Source organism: Exserohilum turcica (genome assembly GCF_000359705.1).
Source record: "Exserohilum turcica Et28A unplaced genomic scaffold SETTUscaffold_9, whole genome shotgun sequence".
Taxonomy (NCBI): Eukaryota; Fungi; Ascomycota; class Dothideomycetes; order Pleosporales; family Pleosporaceae; genus Exserohilum; species Exserohilum turcicum.
The window spans coordinates 1,599,383-1,613,067 of NW_007360310.1; the positions used below are offsets into that span (position 1 = coordinate 1,599,383).

At 45.3% G+C, this 13,685-nt stretch overlaps 4 protein-coding genes across 4 annotated transcripts; 1 reads left to right on the forward strand and 3 right to left on the reverse strand.

Annotated features, from left to right (window-relative positions):
• Positions 1-2,638: 2,638 nt before the first annotated feature.
• On the reverse strand, positions 2,639-3,166 carry SETTUDRAFT_35969 (uncharacterized protein; the record flags this gene model as incomplete). The annotated part of the gene is made up of 1 exon (XM_008033075.1): positions 2,639-3,166. The coding sequence occupies one exon, from the start codon at positions 3,164-3,166 to the stop codon at positions 2,639-2,641; it is 528 nt and encodes a 175-aa protein (XP_008031266.1).
• A 2,271-nt stretch (positions 3,167-5,437) lies between these two features.
• On the reverse strand, positions 5,438-6,285 carry SETTUDRAFT_158047 (uncharacterized protein; the record flags this gene model as incomplete). The annotated part of the gene is made up of 3 exons (XM_008033439.1): positions 5,438-5,647; positions 5,697-5,947; positions 5,982-6,285. The coding sequence occupies 3 exons, from the start codon at positions 6,283-6,285 to the stop codon at positions 5,438-5,440; spliced, it is 765 nt and encodes a 254-aa protein (XP_008031630.1).
• Positions 6,286-9,927: 3,642 nt separating this feature from the next.
• SETTUDRAFT_100251 (uncharacterized protein) lies at positions 9,928-10,914 on the forward strand (the record flags this gene model as incomplete). Its single annotated transcript, XM_008033440.1, has 1 exon — positions 9,928-10,914. One exon carries the CDS (start codon positions 9,928-9,930, stop codon positions 10,912-10,914), a length of 987 nt encoding a protein of 328 aa, XP_008031631.1.
• Positions 10,915-11,232: 318 nt separating this feature from the next.
• On the reverse strand, positions 11,233-11,550 carry SETTUDRAFT_35972 (uncharacterized protein; the record flags this gene model as incomplete). Its single annotated transcript, XM_008033076.1, has 1 exon — positions 11,233-11,550. One exon carries the CDS (start codon positions 11,548-11,550, stop codon positions 11,233-11,235), a length of 318 nt encoding a protein of 105 aa, XP_008031267.1.
• Positions 11,551-13,685: the final 2,135 nt, after the last annotated feature.

The window sequence follows — 13,685 nt, forward strand, 5'->3', positions numbered from 1 at the left end:
CTATGCAATCTCCTAGTCCACTTTGTCTGAAGCTCTAGCTGGCTCTAGATAAAGCGTGACACCTATTTCTTGCCTATAGGTTGTGGAGGTGGATCTTGGCCACGCGCTGTGAGTAACGCGTCTGCCATCCGTCGCACGTTAATAATATGGGGCGGAAAGCCTCGTCGATCTAGCTCTAGAATCCACTGAACAAGAGACTGCTCCTCGACAGGTGATAGCTTACGCCTAATAGACGGAACCTCTGATCGTGGCTGCATACCGCGGAGACGTGTCTGGAGCGTCGATTTTGGCACGTCGTACGCTTTCGCGAGAGAGTAGATAGATTGTTTTGGATTATTATAATAGGACGCCATAGCAAGACTTATTCTACCTTCACGAGAAGTCTGTATAGGGCGTTGTTGTCGCGGCATGGTGGTGGTTGTGAAGAGTGTCGCGTCAAGTTTGGTGGGGCGGCCAGCTTACTGTTCCGGCCAGCTTACTGATCCCGCACGTTATATCGCTGGTACCCTACCTGATGTAAGTGGGTTTGGGGTTGTTAACTGTTACCGGCAGGGCATTACAAATCATCGCCTCAACGGTCCCGCAATAAGCCCTCAATAGTCCAGACTGCAATCTGTCGAGCTATTAATATGGGACACCAATGGTCTAAAAAAATATAGAAGATTTGATTGGTCGTGGTGGAGCGACATCGTATCAATAGGCTCTGTGATCCCGCCCGTACTTACAATAGCGGCGGCTTGCCACTCGGACCTCTCTTGGCCGTTACAGTAGCCTTTTGACCTTTTGCATGCTCATCACTTCTTTATGATCTAAATCGAAGTCTTAAATCTCTATAACTTCCGACAGCCCAACAGTTGTTCATAGGGACAAGGTAATACAATCACTTTCGCCTTCATTGTATTTAACCATCGAGCCTGACTACCTAATCACTGCTACCCGATAAGACTCACCAATTTTCGACGCTTCTGGCTCCGCTACACCCTTTTCGTATCGGAGCAACATTCTTCTGTCCGTCTTGTGTCATTCTTATTTAACATCAAATCCTACTTAGGTATGTCATCTAATCGTTCTACTACCTCTGAATCTTGTCCATGTCAAATTTAGTGCTAAATTAGGCTCATTTTGCGTCTTTCTTCTCTCTCAGCTTTCAAACCATGGCGAACAGAGCGCTGGACGACGTTCGACGAACAGAGGCCATAAACACCGGAAAAGTCTCCAAGACATCGAGGAGGAGCCGTAATGGTCTGTATAGCTTGCCGTAACCGCAAAGTGAAGTGTGATGAGACGAAGCCTATTTGCACGCGTTGCACGCAGTGTAATCGTAAGTGTCTGGGCTACTGTCAAAATGCCCCCCTTCAACCACCTAAAGGATGGGAAAGCTACCCCAACACGTCTAGCACTGCATACTTTTACAATACAAAGCCTCCTGAGACAAACAACGAGCCAAGTAATTGGCTTAAGCTATATAGCACTGGGGACCCAGGATTGCTTACATCGATTTGGCTAGCGTCGCATAGCTTCTTCAACCTCATACAGACTGACCAGAGCTCAGGCATAGGCTCTTCAGAATCCCAACAGAGTTATGCTGGAGATAATCGCAACTACGCATGCCGATGGATTCATCAACCCCGGCAATACCTTTTCTACAAGCAGCCGTTTCACTTGCCAAATCATCAACCACGCATCCACATATCAGCCGCTCCATATAAAGCACCGCTTCCATCGACGAGCATTGATCAAACCCAATACAGGAGATACCAAACGTCCTTCACCTTTGCCGAATATGCATCATGTTGTCCAGTTTTGGTCCTAGTGGACAGCAATCTCGATCAAAACGCTGCGAGTTTTTAACTTCCACCAACTGACTTAAACTCGGTTCATTTGATGGCCATGACGCCAGTTTCCCTCATCTACTTCGCTCTTTCTTTAGCGACCAAAAGCTCCATCAAACTCTACACAAGTAGTTTTAAAGATCCTATATAAAACAAATATTTTTTCCTAGTTTTGGTCTGTCTGGCATTAAGTAGAAACCTCGCTTACACTAATGGTGATCGCCATTTCTCTTTATGTGATATAGACCTTCGGAACATGTAAAAGTGCTAATGAACTCATAAGCTTTTACATAGATATATCAGCACATGCCAGAGAATAGAATCCTAGCTTTACCTTCTGCTTCTTCGGACCCTTGACCCACTTGCTTAGCTTGCCTCTCTTTTTTTATTTTCTCTTGCTTGCTTAACATGCTGCCCTGCTTTGCTCTTCGATCTTTGCTTGGCAAGCTGAGAGCTCGAGCGAGCTTTCTCTCAACATGCCCCCATATGGCTGTGGAGCAGATGATACTTCAAACGCATTCAAATCTGCAGTATCAAATCGAAACAGGACCGATTACCAAAAATCGCAACCAGTTTTCTGAATATTGTCCCTGTTTCATGTGGTTGATTTCTAGTAGCGTAAGGGACTAAATCTTCGATTACTCTAACTACATGATCTTGCTACCCATATCAAGCTACATCCGACTCTGTTCTTTAATCTATCCCGTTCTCTGTGGATATGACACTGTAAAAAGTTAGAATACCTACCTCTTTGGCTCAATAGGGCCGTTTCCATCATAAGCACGTGATGGTTTGCACAAATCCGTCTATTTGTAGCGTACTCTTTTGCGGTCGGGCATAACTGTATCGTCTATAGACCCTGAATGTTTCCTCTTTTTATGTCTGGCACGTGCTCCATCGACTAAAATTCCCGCATGTCTTGATACATAGATCTCTTTTTGCTGTTGTGTCTTTCCAGAGTTTTCATTTGTCACAATTTGTCGTTGTAGCCGGTAGATGTTATCTTCCAATTCAACTGGCCTTTCCATATCGTACACCTTATGCTGGAAAAGTTCTCTTTGGGCCGCTTGTAATCTCTCCCAAAGACATATACACTGCATCTTTGGTTCTTTAATAGACTCGTTTCTCCACCCATACCCTAAATCCTCAAGATATGCTTTCCGTGCGTCATCTTGCTGTCGTATTAGGATGTCCTTTAAAGTGATTAATTCACTCTGATGTTGAGCAACATCTTTGTTCCCACTTGCGGATTTTCCATCATCTGAATGTTCATTCCAGCTCGAGGGGTATGCCATAGATACGTCAGAGATCGAAGGGGAAGAAATATTAGTCATCCTTTGCACAAGCATCATTCGAAAAGCGGTGTATCATAGGTGACTACCTGGTTTTTGGACTTTCTTGCTTTGGGTAAGCATATTACTTCATCCTCTTATAAAACTAGTGGTCCAACGAACCGCATAGCGCTCACTTCATACGTAGCTCTGTATTTGTACAGGAGTGATGACTATGCAACGATGAAACTAAACGTATTGCAAGCTGTTAATAGAGCAAATCTATCTAGATCCATGCGATGTGTCAATAGCGTATATCGATATGGACATGCCAGCTGTAACGTATCCACGCCGAAAGAAATTTAAACTCGCTTTGATTAAGCGTGCATACGTACCCATGGGCATCGTCAGCAGTGATATCCATGTGGAATTCCGTGGGCTTGGAATTCCATTCTTGCGAAATTCCTGGCCTGTGGAATGACATAAAGTTATGTTAGCTGCTGACGCCAATTTACCACCAACTCTATACTTGTTTCTTATATGATATAAGTGATTCATGATGGCTCTCGTCAGCACCATTGATCCTTAGGAAAGGGGGTCCCGAGGCTTATAACGCTGCCTTGGTTGAGTGCTCGCTGCAGCTTCAGGACAGGTACACTTCTAGATCAGATCGTGCCGCCGTCAGACTCACCACAATAGCAGTCTACTAAGCTCCATTTAGTACGGATACGTTGTATTAGGTATATGAAAGATCGTACACAAGTAGGTCAACCATAAACAACACATTGGTTTCCTGTTTTTCTCGTCTGCCAGTTATTTCTCTGTCTTTTGTAACTTGATTCTCAACGTAGGTAATAGTGTACTATAGCAAAGCGTGGGCGGGTGGCTTCTGTGCCAGAATGGGGCTGCTTGGTAATTTGCAACAAAGGGCATAGCAGCGCTCTTTCGCAACCACAACAAAGATGAGAAGATGCTGGCACTCCAAATGCTCTTTGGCGCACGCTAGCCGCCATGATGTAATATATTTTAGTTTACACTCGGCTTATGTTTGCTACTTAGAGCCATTAGTCTGGATGCGCTAGAAGGGAGCTGAAACTTCTTCCGAGGCGGCTTCTATCTCTAGATGCCGGAAATGTGAGGGAGGCATAATGCCGAAGATGAAAAACATCTGAGCCGAGCGCCGAGCGCACTTCAATCACGCAGGGTCATACGGCGGCGTCTAGTTCCAGCGCCAGAGAGTTAAAACGAGAGATCCCAGAGTGCAAATCATAAACTCGAAGAAGGCCTCCGCAAATGCATGACCGTGAACTGCATCTGCAAAAGTGAGAAGTCCCGCCTCTATAGGCTGTACACGGGGAGGCCTTGCGTCAACTGCGTCGGGATTGGGCATAGAGACAGGAGCGAGGGGAAACGTGAGGGTTTGAGAATCCTATTCTTTTGGAATTCCACAGGAGTGGAATTCCATTCTTGAGGGATTCCTCTGACAGGGAATTCCCAACTAGTGGAATGCCACAAGGCTGAAATGTAAACTGCTGACGTCCTTGTCACCGTGGCTCTCGTCAGCACCTCTGAGCCTGTCCGCTGTAATAAGGAAGCTTCCTAGGTGCTTACAGCCTCCATAAGTTCCAACAGAACAGGTCACAGTCTTGAAAGTGACACAATATCGCCTTGGTAGAGCGCCCGCTACAGCTACTGCGGCCATCCGAGCAGTAAGTGTTTGCACGGCACGAGTCAGAGCAACTTTATTGTAGACAATCCTAGTTGGTAGGATAGAGGCGGTAAAACATCAGGCATGCAAGTAGGCAGAGGGTAAAGATTGGAGAGGCTCGGAGCTATTCAACTCGTCCTTCTTTCCGTTTCTTGAAGTTCAAATTGATATTTCATTTACTAACTAGTTAACCGTTGCCTACAAGGCTGGACTGAGTACACGCAACCTAATACAGGATTTCAGTAATGTATCAGCTCCCCCAAACACAAATCCCCGGTTGCAGCTTAACACTCATCGCTGTGTAGCGATGCCCGTCAGGGATAGTAAGAGGCACTGACGAGTCTCCGCTTTGAAAATCGTGTAACGCATCCTCACTTCGTCAACAGATAGATACCTCTATATAATTCTGCACTCTGTGAATATAAAGTTTCTAAGTTTTAACCTTTTATAGACCGCAGACTCTGTCCGCGTATTATGGGCGGAATCTGATTCACTTATCCATGTTTCTGTCTAAGGGTAGCTCAACCCATGCGCTTGTGACATGCGTTCACGTTTAGTTATATGCCCAGACTTAAACAAAGCGCAGCACACTATCAACGCCACAGAAATAGTCCCAAGACAGTGACTCATTTGCCAGAGCAAAAGCAGACACTCCAGGACCAGAAGAAGCTCGATGCAATGGAGCAGGCGACACCAAACCAGAGAACAGAGAACAAGGAAAGTCCCAGAGATCCCTCAACGTTGTAAGGGCGCAAGACCGACTCAAACACACCCTTCAGCATGATATAGGTGATCATCGCTACTACTGCTGTCGTAATGGCAAGCATAGTTTGTAACTAATTATACATGTTAGTAAGCGAATGAAGGAGGGTAAAGAGAGCCTACAAAGGCAATGATAGTTGTGCACAAACTGTATAATCTGCCCTTAACGGCAAGTATCCCCGCTATGCATTCCAATACATTCAACGCTAACATGGCTATGAAGACGTAATGTGTCGACTCTACCATTTTTCTGTATATGTTTATGCCCTTAGTAAATCGGTCCCCTAGGTTCGCTTGCACGCTTGTATTTTCCAGCTTCCAGACAGCTACAGGGTCGAAAGAGAATGGCAATTTCCAATCGCTGCAGTGCGTGACTACCTCCCTCCTAGTTTTCGGTGTTAATGTCACCCTCGCAGTAACCGAAGAGGCCAACCGCATAAAAGTCTTTTATATTCTGGGACTTTTCTACAATTTGATGGGCGTCAGGAACCTGGGTGCCAACGATACCGTCGGGGAGAGTATCTAGCAAACTTTGAGAACTAAGCAACATCCTGCTCGTATCTACTTTGAAAAAGTAGAGATCTCGCTGGAGTGAAGTGCTGTGACCACCAGCAGAAACTTGCGCCAACGCAATAACAAGAAAGCAGATCAAAGACGCAAATGTGAGCAGCAAAGGCGGGGCAATGCACACGGCGCGACTAGCCTTACCCATTGTAGACACAGAATGCAGTCCACAATACTTCCACAGCCAGTCTTGGGCTGCAGTAGCTTGTTGGGGTGGAAACTTGATGCATGAAGGCACGAATATGGCTACTGATAACACGCAGCACGAAATGCTGCTTACTCGTGCCCTAGAAGATGTATTGCTCTAGCCGTCAAAAGAATGATGCAAATAGTCGTCTAACTTTCATACATGGGCATCAGCGTAATAGATAAGCACCAGCTCTCACATTGCTGGGTAATCGTAAGCCAAGGGGAATCACTAGAGATGGCCATACAATGTCATCTGTAATTTTTTGGATTGGTTTTTGAACGTGCAGGGAGATGTATCTAACTATATGTAGACGATCTAGTTACATAGCAGAGACGATATGAAGGTGCGAGGTGTAAAAGTGCAAAGTGCAGGGTGTGAAAGTGAGAGGTGCAAGCTATGACGCGGGGCAGGGACGCGTCTTACGCGTTATAGAATTATTCTTGTAAAGGCTTAGCTAACCTCGTGACTACGTGTGGAATCTTAGCGTGTTGCGCTCCCGTTTCACGGATGGCCTGAGCGTTAGACGCTACCCCACCTGCACCTTGGGATGCACCCTGAGACGAGATAGTCTTGTACTTTAGACGTTTGGAAAATCGAACGCGGAAGTAAATGGAGTTGTAATTAACTAGTTAAGTAGTTAGTGGGTGTAATTACATAGGTTTTGTCGCAACAGATACGTACTCATTACTGATCGGGTCACATGACCCGATTAGTACAGTCATTAGCGATCGTGGCTTTACTTCCGCAAGCAGCATTCCGAAAATCTAGTCATTATAAAATCGGGGATTGGCCAATCATATCGGTTGTTCTGTAGCTGATATCTTGCGCTAAGCTATATATGGAGAGTGAGACTGCTTAAAACCGCTGCGCAGCTGCGTATGTATATACAGGGGTGAAGCTATAGTCGCTACTAACTGTATGCTTGGTATGCATGATAAGCTGATAGTAACTAACTACTTAGGCGTATATTTACGTTCAACTTGCTTACGCCCAGGGACAATAAGCAGTTTAGGAGATTCCTCTAATCAATTGTACCGCAATCCTTTTACCATGCTATAATCACGACACTAATGTTACGTCCCTCTTGGCGGGGCAAGCTCTTACGGAGATCTAGAAAAACTCAGGCGTAATTCAGTATTCGCGGCAGAGAAGCTCAAGAACTTGCAGAAGATGTAAGTACATACATACACGTATTAGTGCGCATAAGCACGTAAAATAGGGAAATAGGGTTTAGGTAGATGCTAGATCAAGGAGAGTTGTGAAGTAGCGAGATGAATTTGCAGGGGTAGGTGTTAGACCGAAGTTTCCAAAGGGACTGCAATTCACTTGACACAATGTGTACGATGAAGTCCAGAGTGGGCCTGCCGAACATCTCTAGCCATTGAGGCAGGAAAAATCGGAATGGACGATGTGTACACGCATGGTGCAAATTCAACGTTAAACCAGAAGACGGAGTGCTTCAACTACAAAACGTAAGGCTTACGTTCAAACACTAGAGACCCGAGAGTGTACTTCGGCCATCAGGTACGCGTCTCCCACTACCGCTAAGTTATGGCCACTGATCATTGTGGAGGACCAGAACCTCATCTTAAGCCGGTTTCTTTCTAAGGTGTTGTATCTCAAATAGTAGTAGGCTTCGAACAGCAAGATCGCATCTTTTTACCGGAGCCTATCATTACTAGTTAACTAATTACTTAGTTATGTACAGTAATAGTTGAAAGTGTAGATAATTCGACTTATAAGCTTAACAGGAACTAAGTGGTAAGCGCAGTGTTGTATAGCATAGGCTTAGATGTTGGTATAATAGTACGCTCTGTGTGTGGCGTATAGTGCAGACGATGTTATAATTTTTGTATTTTAATGCAACGATAGATGAAATGAATGTGAAGCGGGCTCAGCAGCTATTGATTGAACGCTATATACAGTGATTAGCAATTGTGGCTTCACCTCTACAAGCAGCATCTCAAAAGTTCAGTCATCCTAAAATTAAGAATTAAACAACCACATCAGTTGTTCTAGAGCAGATTTCTCGCGCTAAGCTACATAAGGAAAATGGGGCTGTTCAAATCCGTTGAGCAGCTGTGTGTAAGGGTGAAGCCGCAATCGCTAACGTCTGTATGTCGATTACGAGTGTCGAACCAGTCTGCATCCTCTGAATGAAGACGCGAAGAGTATCTGCTGATTAACCTGAGATACGTACGTCCGTGGCTATACTGTCGGCCTGGTTCGATTGCGACCTATACCTAGACTGATTAGGATGCTGAATATTCAGACGTAGTCTGCGGAAGCTTCTCGGAACTAGCTTAGGTTTAGTCGATACTTTGGTCAAGATAACGCCCCGTTGCTTCGGAGAGTCTGGTAAATCTCTTTTAGGAACGGCAGGGGCGGCTCGTGGTCGCTCATATCTCATATCTACACAGCCCATACTAAGGGCACTATCAACCAGTGAATCATACTCTGCGATCATGTGTTCGATGATCGCAAATTCTTTTTCAAAGGGAGGCTGACTTCTAGGTGTTCGGTAATGCTCTGTGGCTACCCTGTGATTAAAGACACTGCTTTCATTGTCCTCCATCACCATATCAGCCACATTGAAGAAATTTCCCTGTCGCATAGATTTTAGACCTGATGCAGGACTTGAACTTGTTCCAGACGGTTGAAACAGATCCTATTTCATATTTGGTTCGCGCAAGATCATAAGCATTGTCAGTAAAACAAATTCCAGCACTCATCTAGGCAATATGCCTAGCGCTCTCAAACATCGCCCTGTTTGCATCATTGTGTTGTGTATCTGACGTTCTGATAAGTATAGTTTCCAAAAAGATCAGAACGTGCAAGACCGCCTTTAGATCTCATACAGGATCACATGATAAATTCTTCTGCTTTCGCTTATAGGAAATAGTGATGAGTGTTGTCATCGCCAGCTGTCGCCTACCATATCAAGGCATAAGGCTTACCATTAGCGAGGTTCTTACTTTAGGGATTGAACATGCGTTTAGCCTAAGAAATCCTTCGTCTGTCAAAGTTGCCAGGATCGAGGCCGAGAGTTCTAACACGGACGACAAACTACAAAGATATTAGTAGAAATATATCATCACATACAGTCGTCCGCAATTGCGGCTTCAACCTTACGGGTAACTGCACAACATACTTGAGCAGCCCCGCATTTCGTAAATAGCTTAGCACAAAACGTCAGCTACAGAATAATCGATATGGTTGATCAATCTGCGATCTTCTGGGCGTTTCGAACAGTGCCTACAGGGGCGAAGCTGCATCAAGCCTAAATCCCTCTTTCTTATCGTAATTCATCACTGCCTTTAATGTTGCAAGAAGCCCAGCGTAAGTATAGTTCGCGCAGAGGTAGGTAATACAGTAGGTTGTTTACCCGCTACTCAGAGTTGCTGTAGCTCTCACTCATGCATCTAGAGCTCTATTTCTGGTCATCCTGATGGACAGGTCAGCATAAATGAAGCATCGCCACGCGTTGTGTAATCTGCTGACTGCGTGCAAAATGAAGTTATCACAAGCAAGACTCAAGACATATCATATAGGGCTCGCTTTTCTAAGCCAGCCCTTGGCTTCCACCACTTGCTCTCCGACATGCAGTATCAAGCGGTTGCTACAATATTGCTGCTGACAGCCAACTCGGCCAACGCACACTCCTATGTTGAAGAACTCAAGAACATTGCGTCTAATGGCTCTTATGTTTCTTGTTCTGGTTTTCCGCGGGCGTTTGCAGACAAATCTGCTGACGCCAAATTTGACCAGGAGGCCAACAAATGGCTCTTGCCGCCGGCAGGCGGCCCACCCTTCATCAACGAAACGCACCTGCTCTGCCATCCGTCTCAACAAGTCCCTAAACAAGCAGGCCGTTTCTCGCGTTTACAAACTAAGCTGGGAAGTATGATCGCTTTACGTTACGCCGAGAATGGCCACGTAACTATGCCTGGAGGCGGACTTAATCTTGTGGGGAAGCCGGAGAAAGGAGGCACAGTGTTCGTGTTTGGCACAAAGCAACCACGACCCGGTGAAACTCTTCAAAATGTAATGCATTGGACACGTGATGGCAAGGGTGGTGACCAATCTGGCAGACTATTGACTGCCCAAAACTTTGATGATGACAGGTGCTATCAGCTCAGTGATGACAGTATAGTATTGGGTAAAGCTCGTCGTTTGCAGACACCCAACCCAATCCCTGGACAGCCAGGCTCAGATCACGAACTTTTCTGCGAGACGAACGTAAGAATGCCAGATGATGTCACTATTGGCAAGCCTTATACCCTATATTGGGTGTGGCAATGGCCGACAGCACCTCAACTAGGACGTGAGCCCCTGCATGGGAAGGACGAATACTACACATCGTGTATTGACGTGGATGTTGTGACTGACTTACCTCCGGACCAATGTGGGGCTGTTCTCAAAGACCAGGATCCTATGACCGCTGCGGTTCCAAATTTCAAATCTCGCACTGCCCTGACAGTGGACCCGCTAGCATTGTCTTTTCAAGCAGGCTTTGGGCAACCCACAATGACTAGCGATGAATCTCTTAATATCCAGCAGACTGCAGCAGCCTTGAATCACAGGTGATTTACTAATTAGTCTGCGTAATGTTTCTCCCTGGGTCACGAAAATCCCCCCGTGCCGCTACAGAAGAGGGGTACTCCATCCTAAGAAACCAACATCTCTATTTACCCGTTGTTTATGTACTTTTTTTATAGATAGTTATATTTTCTACCCTTCTTATAGGTGTGACTAATAACAACCTTTCTTGTAACTAGTTAGTTATTTAACTTAGTTCGTTGCAAAGGTGTGCTCAAACCACAGGGACGGACCCTAGAATAATTAATGAAGTTTTATAACTAACTGTACTGGTTGCTATAAGAAGGACTTTCCAATTGTGCGCAGTCACTTTTCTACAAACACATACTCGCTTTCCAGAGCTAAACATTGCTGAAGGCGTTCAGTGGTTATGCGTAGATTGCAATCCTTGCACCCCGTCTTAGCCATCTCCTCCGTATTCCCGTTATCAAGGCTGAGAGCCGCCATGGCAAGAACAAGCTGCGCCATGCTGCTCTGCTGGCTGGGGCCTTGTTGGAAGTTGTACGTGTAGGAGCCTGCGACGTGGTAAGCTGGCCGAGCGAGGGCCTTGCCCATACTTCCGTCTATGAAAAAACGCTCATCATTGCCAGCTGATTTTCTAGCAAATGCTCTAGGGGTCTTCATTTTACTAAATTGTGCAGATTCGGAATTTTTTCCATACACTTGTAACTTCCAATTTTTACAACCAATCGATCATAGATCCCACGTCGCGACTATCTTGACAACCAATGGATTTCCCAAAATAACCTGAGCCGTCGTTAGCCATACCTCCGGTCACTTATCTGCGAAGTTTTCAAACCGAACACTGCTAGAGCCAATATTTCATATACTAGACGGAACAATGAATTATGTAAGCCAGAAGCTATGGAGTATACAAGAGTGAAAATTGCAGAGTGTAAGAATGTATCATTAACTATTTGCTGCGAGATAAGGGCGAGTAATTATGCCCACTTTCGACTAGCTGGAGAAAATGTTTTCCACATGTTCTCATTGATTTCGGCAAGAGGATCATCATATGTATACGCCCTGTGAGAATGATCCCTCTGAATAGAATTCACAAATCATCATGCTGCTTACCTATTAGCATGATGACCGATAGGAGAATCGAATTTCCAGCGAGTCTTCGCCCACCAGACATATCCATCTATGGAACGAGGTTGCTCACCTGGTTCTCCGCTTTTTTGAAGTTGACTCAAGTCTCTCCTCTTCTCGTTTCATACTTAGCGAATCTATTGTATTGAATTATGAATAACATTCGGCATGGTAGCCTTAACGTTTATATAGCCACTGTGCAGCCGCTTTATGTATGTCATCTACGATCGCTGGTAACAGCGTCGCTATGCAATTCCCCATTCACCATAGAAATTTCAAGAAAGAAAAGGTTTCTGCTTACACGAGCGTGGATATAAAACTGCACATTGCTTTTTCATAGGTTTGATGTTTATGATGGCTAGAAAGTGCTTACATATTATGTACATGTAGGTAAAGGAATCACTTTGTCACTTTACTCATGCATCCGCGGTTACCATAGTGGTGTTATATAACATATCAATGCCTAGCTAAGTTACCACTCACTAAGCCGTCCTGAAGCCGCACTTCAGGTACATTTTCTGGTCAGCTGTCGTGATCCAGCAATCATGAAGAGCTGCAAGCACGGATCCTGGTTGTCTCTTCATGGAAAAGAGAAATCTCTGTTGCATTGTGCTAGTTAGTCATTGAAGAATAACGTCTGAAAAGTGGACTTGCAAAGACTTGTACATGGTGAATACACATGGAAACTCTCGAGCTGGACAATAGTCAATGCCAGGCTTTACGTGCTAACCTAGAGGTTCTAATAATTGAGGAAGAAGAAAAAGGAGGACGAGGCTCAGGCCCTTCTACCAACAGGATGTTGTTGGCCAATTTGCGACAAAGGATCAAACTTCTCTATCGCTGCCCCTTGGTTGCTGAAGCTAGCGGTTGCCTCTGGCTCGCCAGTTCCATACTGAGCTTTGCCTCTGCTCTTGGTGGTCATCTTGAAGACCTTATGCGCGAGACCTCGTCCCTACAAGACAATGTGCACACAAGACTCCGATCAACCAGTCGCTCCGCATTGCCAGTTTCCATCACCACCTCAAATCATTATCTGGCATTTCGAGACAAGAACCTGAGACTATGATACCCAGAGCATCACCCAATACCTCGGACGACGAAAGTCAGTGCAAAATGGCTGCATAGGCTGAGGTGCCAGCTGAGGCGCGAAATGTTACTGCCAGCGGATTGACGTCCCACAGCCGCGCTAATTACTGTGTATTCGACCAGACCAGACACGCGTACTAACCAACAATACCTCGTAAGATGCCCCACAATAGAGGTGCTTGCAGCGTGGACATACGAGTATGAAACTCTCTTTGATTTCAACAATGAGTTCCTACCAGCACACACCAACTTTTAAGCAGAAATCTTTCATCAAAACTCGTCAATTTTCTATCAGATATAGGGGTAACACGTCGCGAGAAACCGATTTACGCCACCTCTAATGTGTGCAGCCCTCTCGTTGAGGTGCTAGAGGGGGTATTGTCGGTATTCTTGCGACGTGTTCGAAATGCGAAAATCTTCGAGAACGCACAGACCGCCCCGATGACTAATAGGGAGACTACCAAACGAAACCAAAAACAATTAAAAACACCAAATAAAACAACAAAAATCAAAAATACCTATATCTAAACGCCGAGACAGCCTGATCCCGCTGTGGCACTATATCCAACCGCCAGGACAGT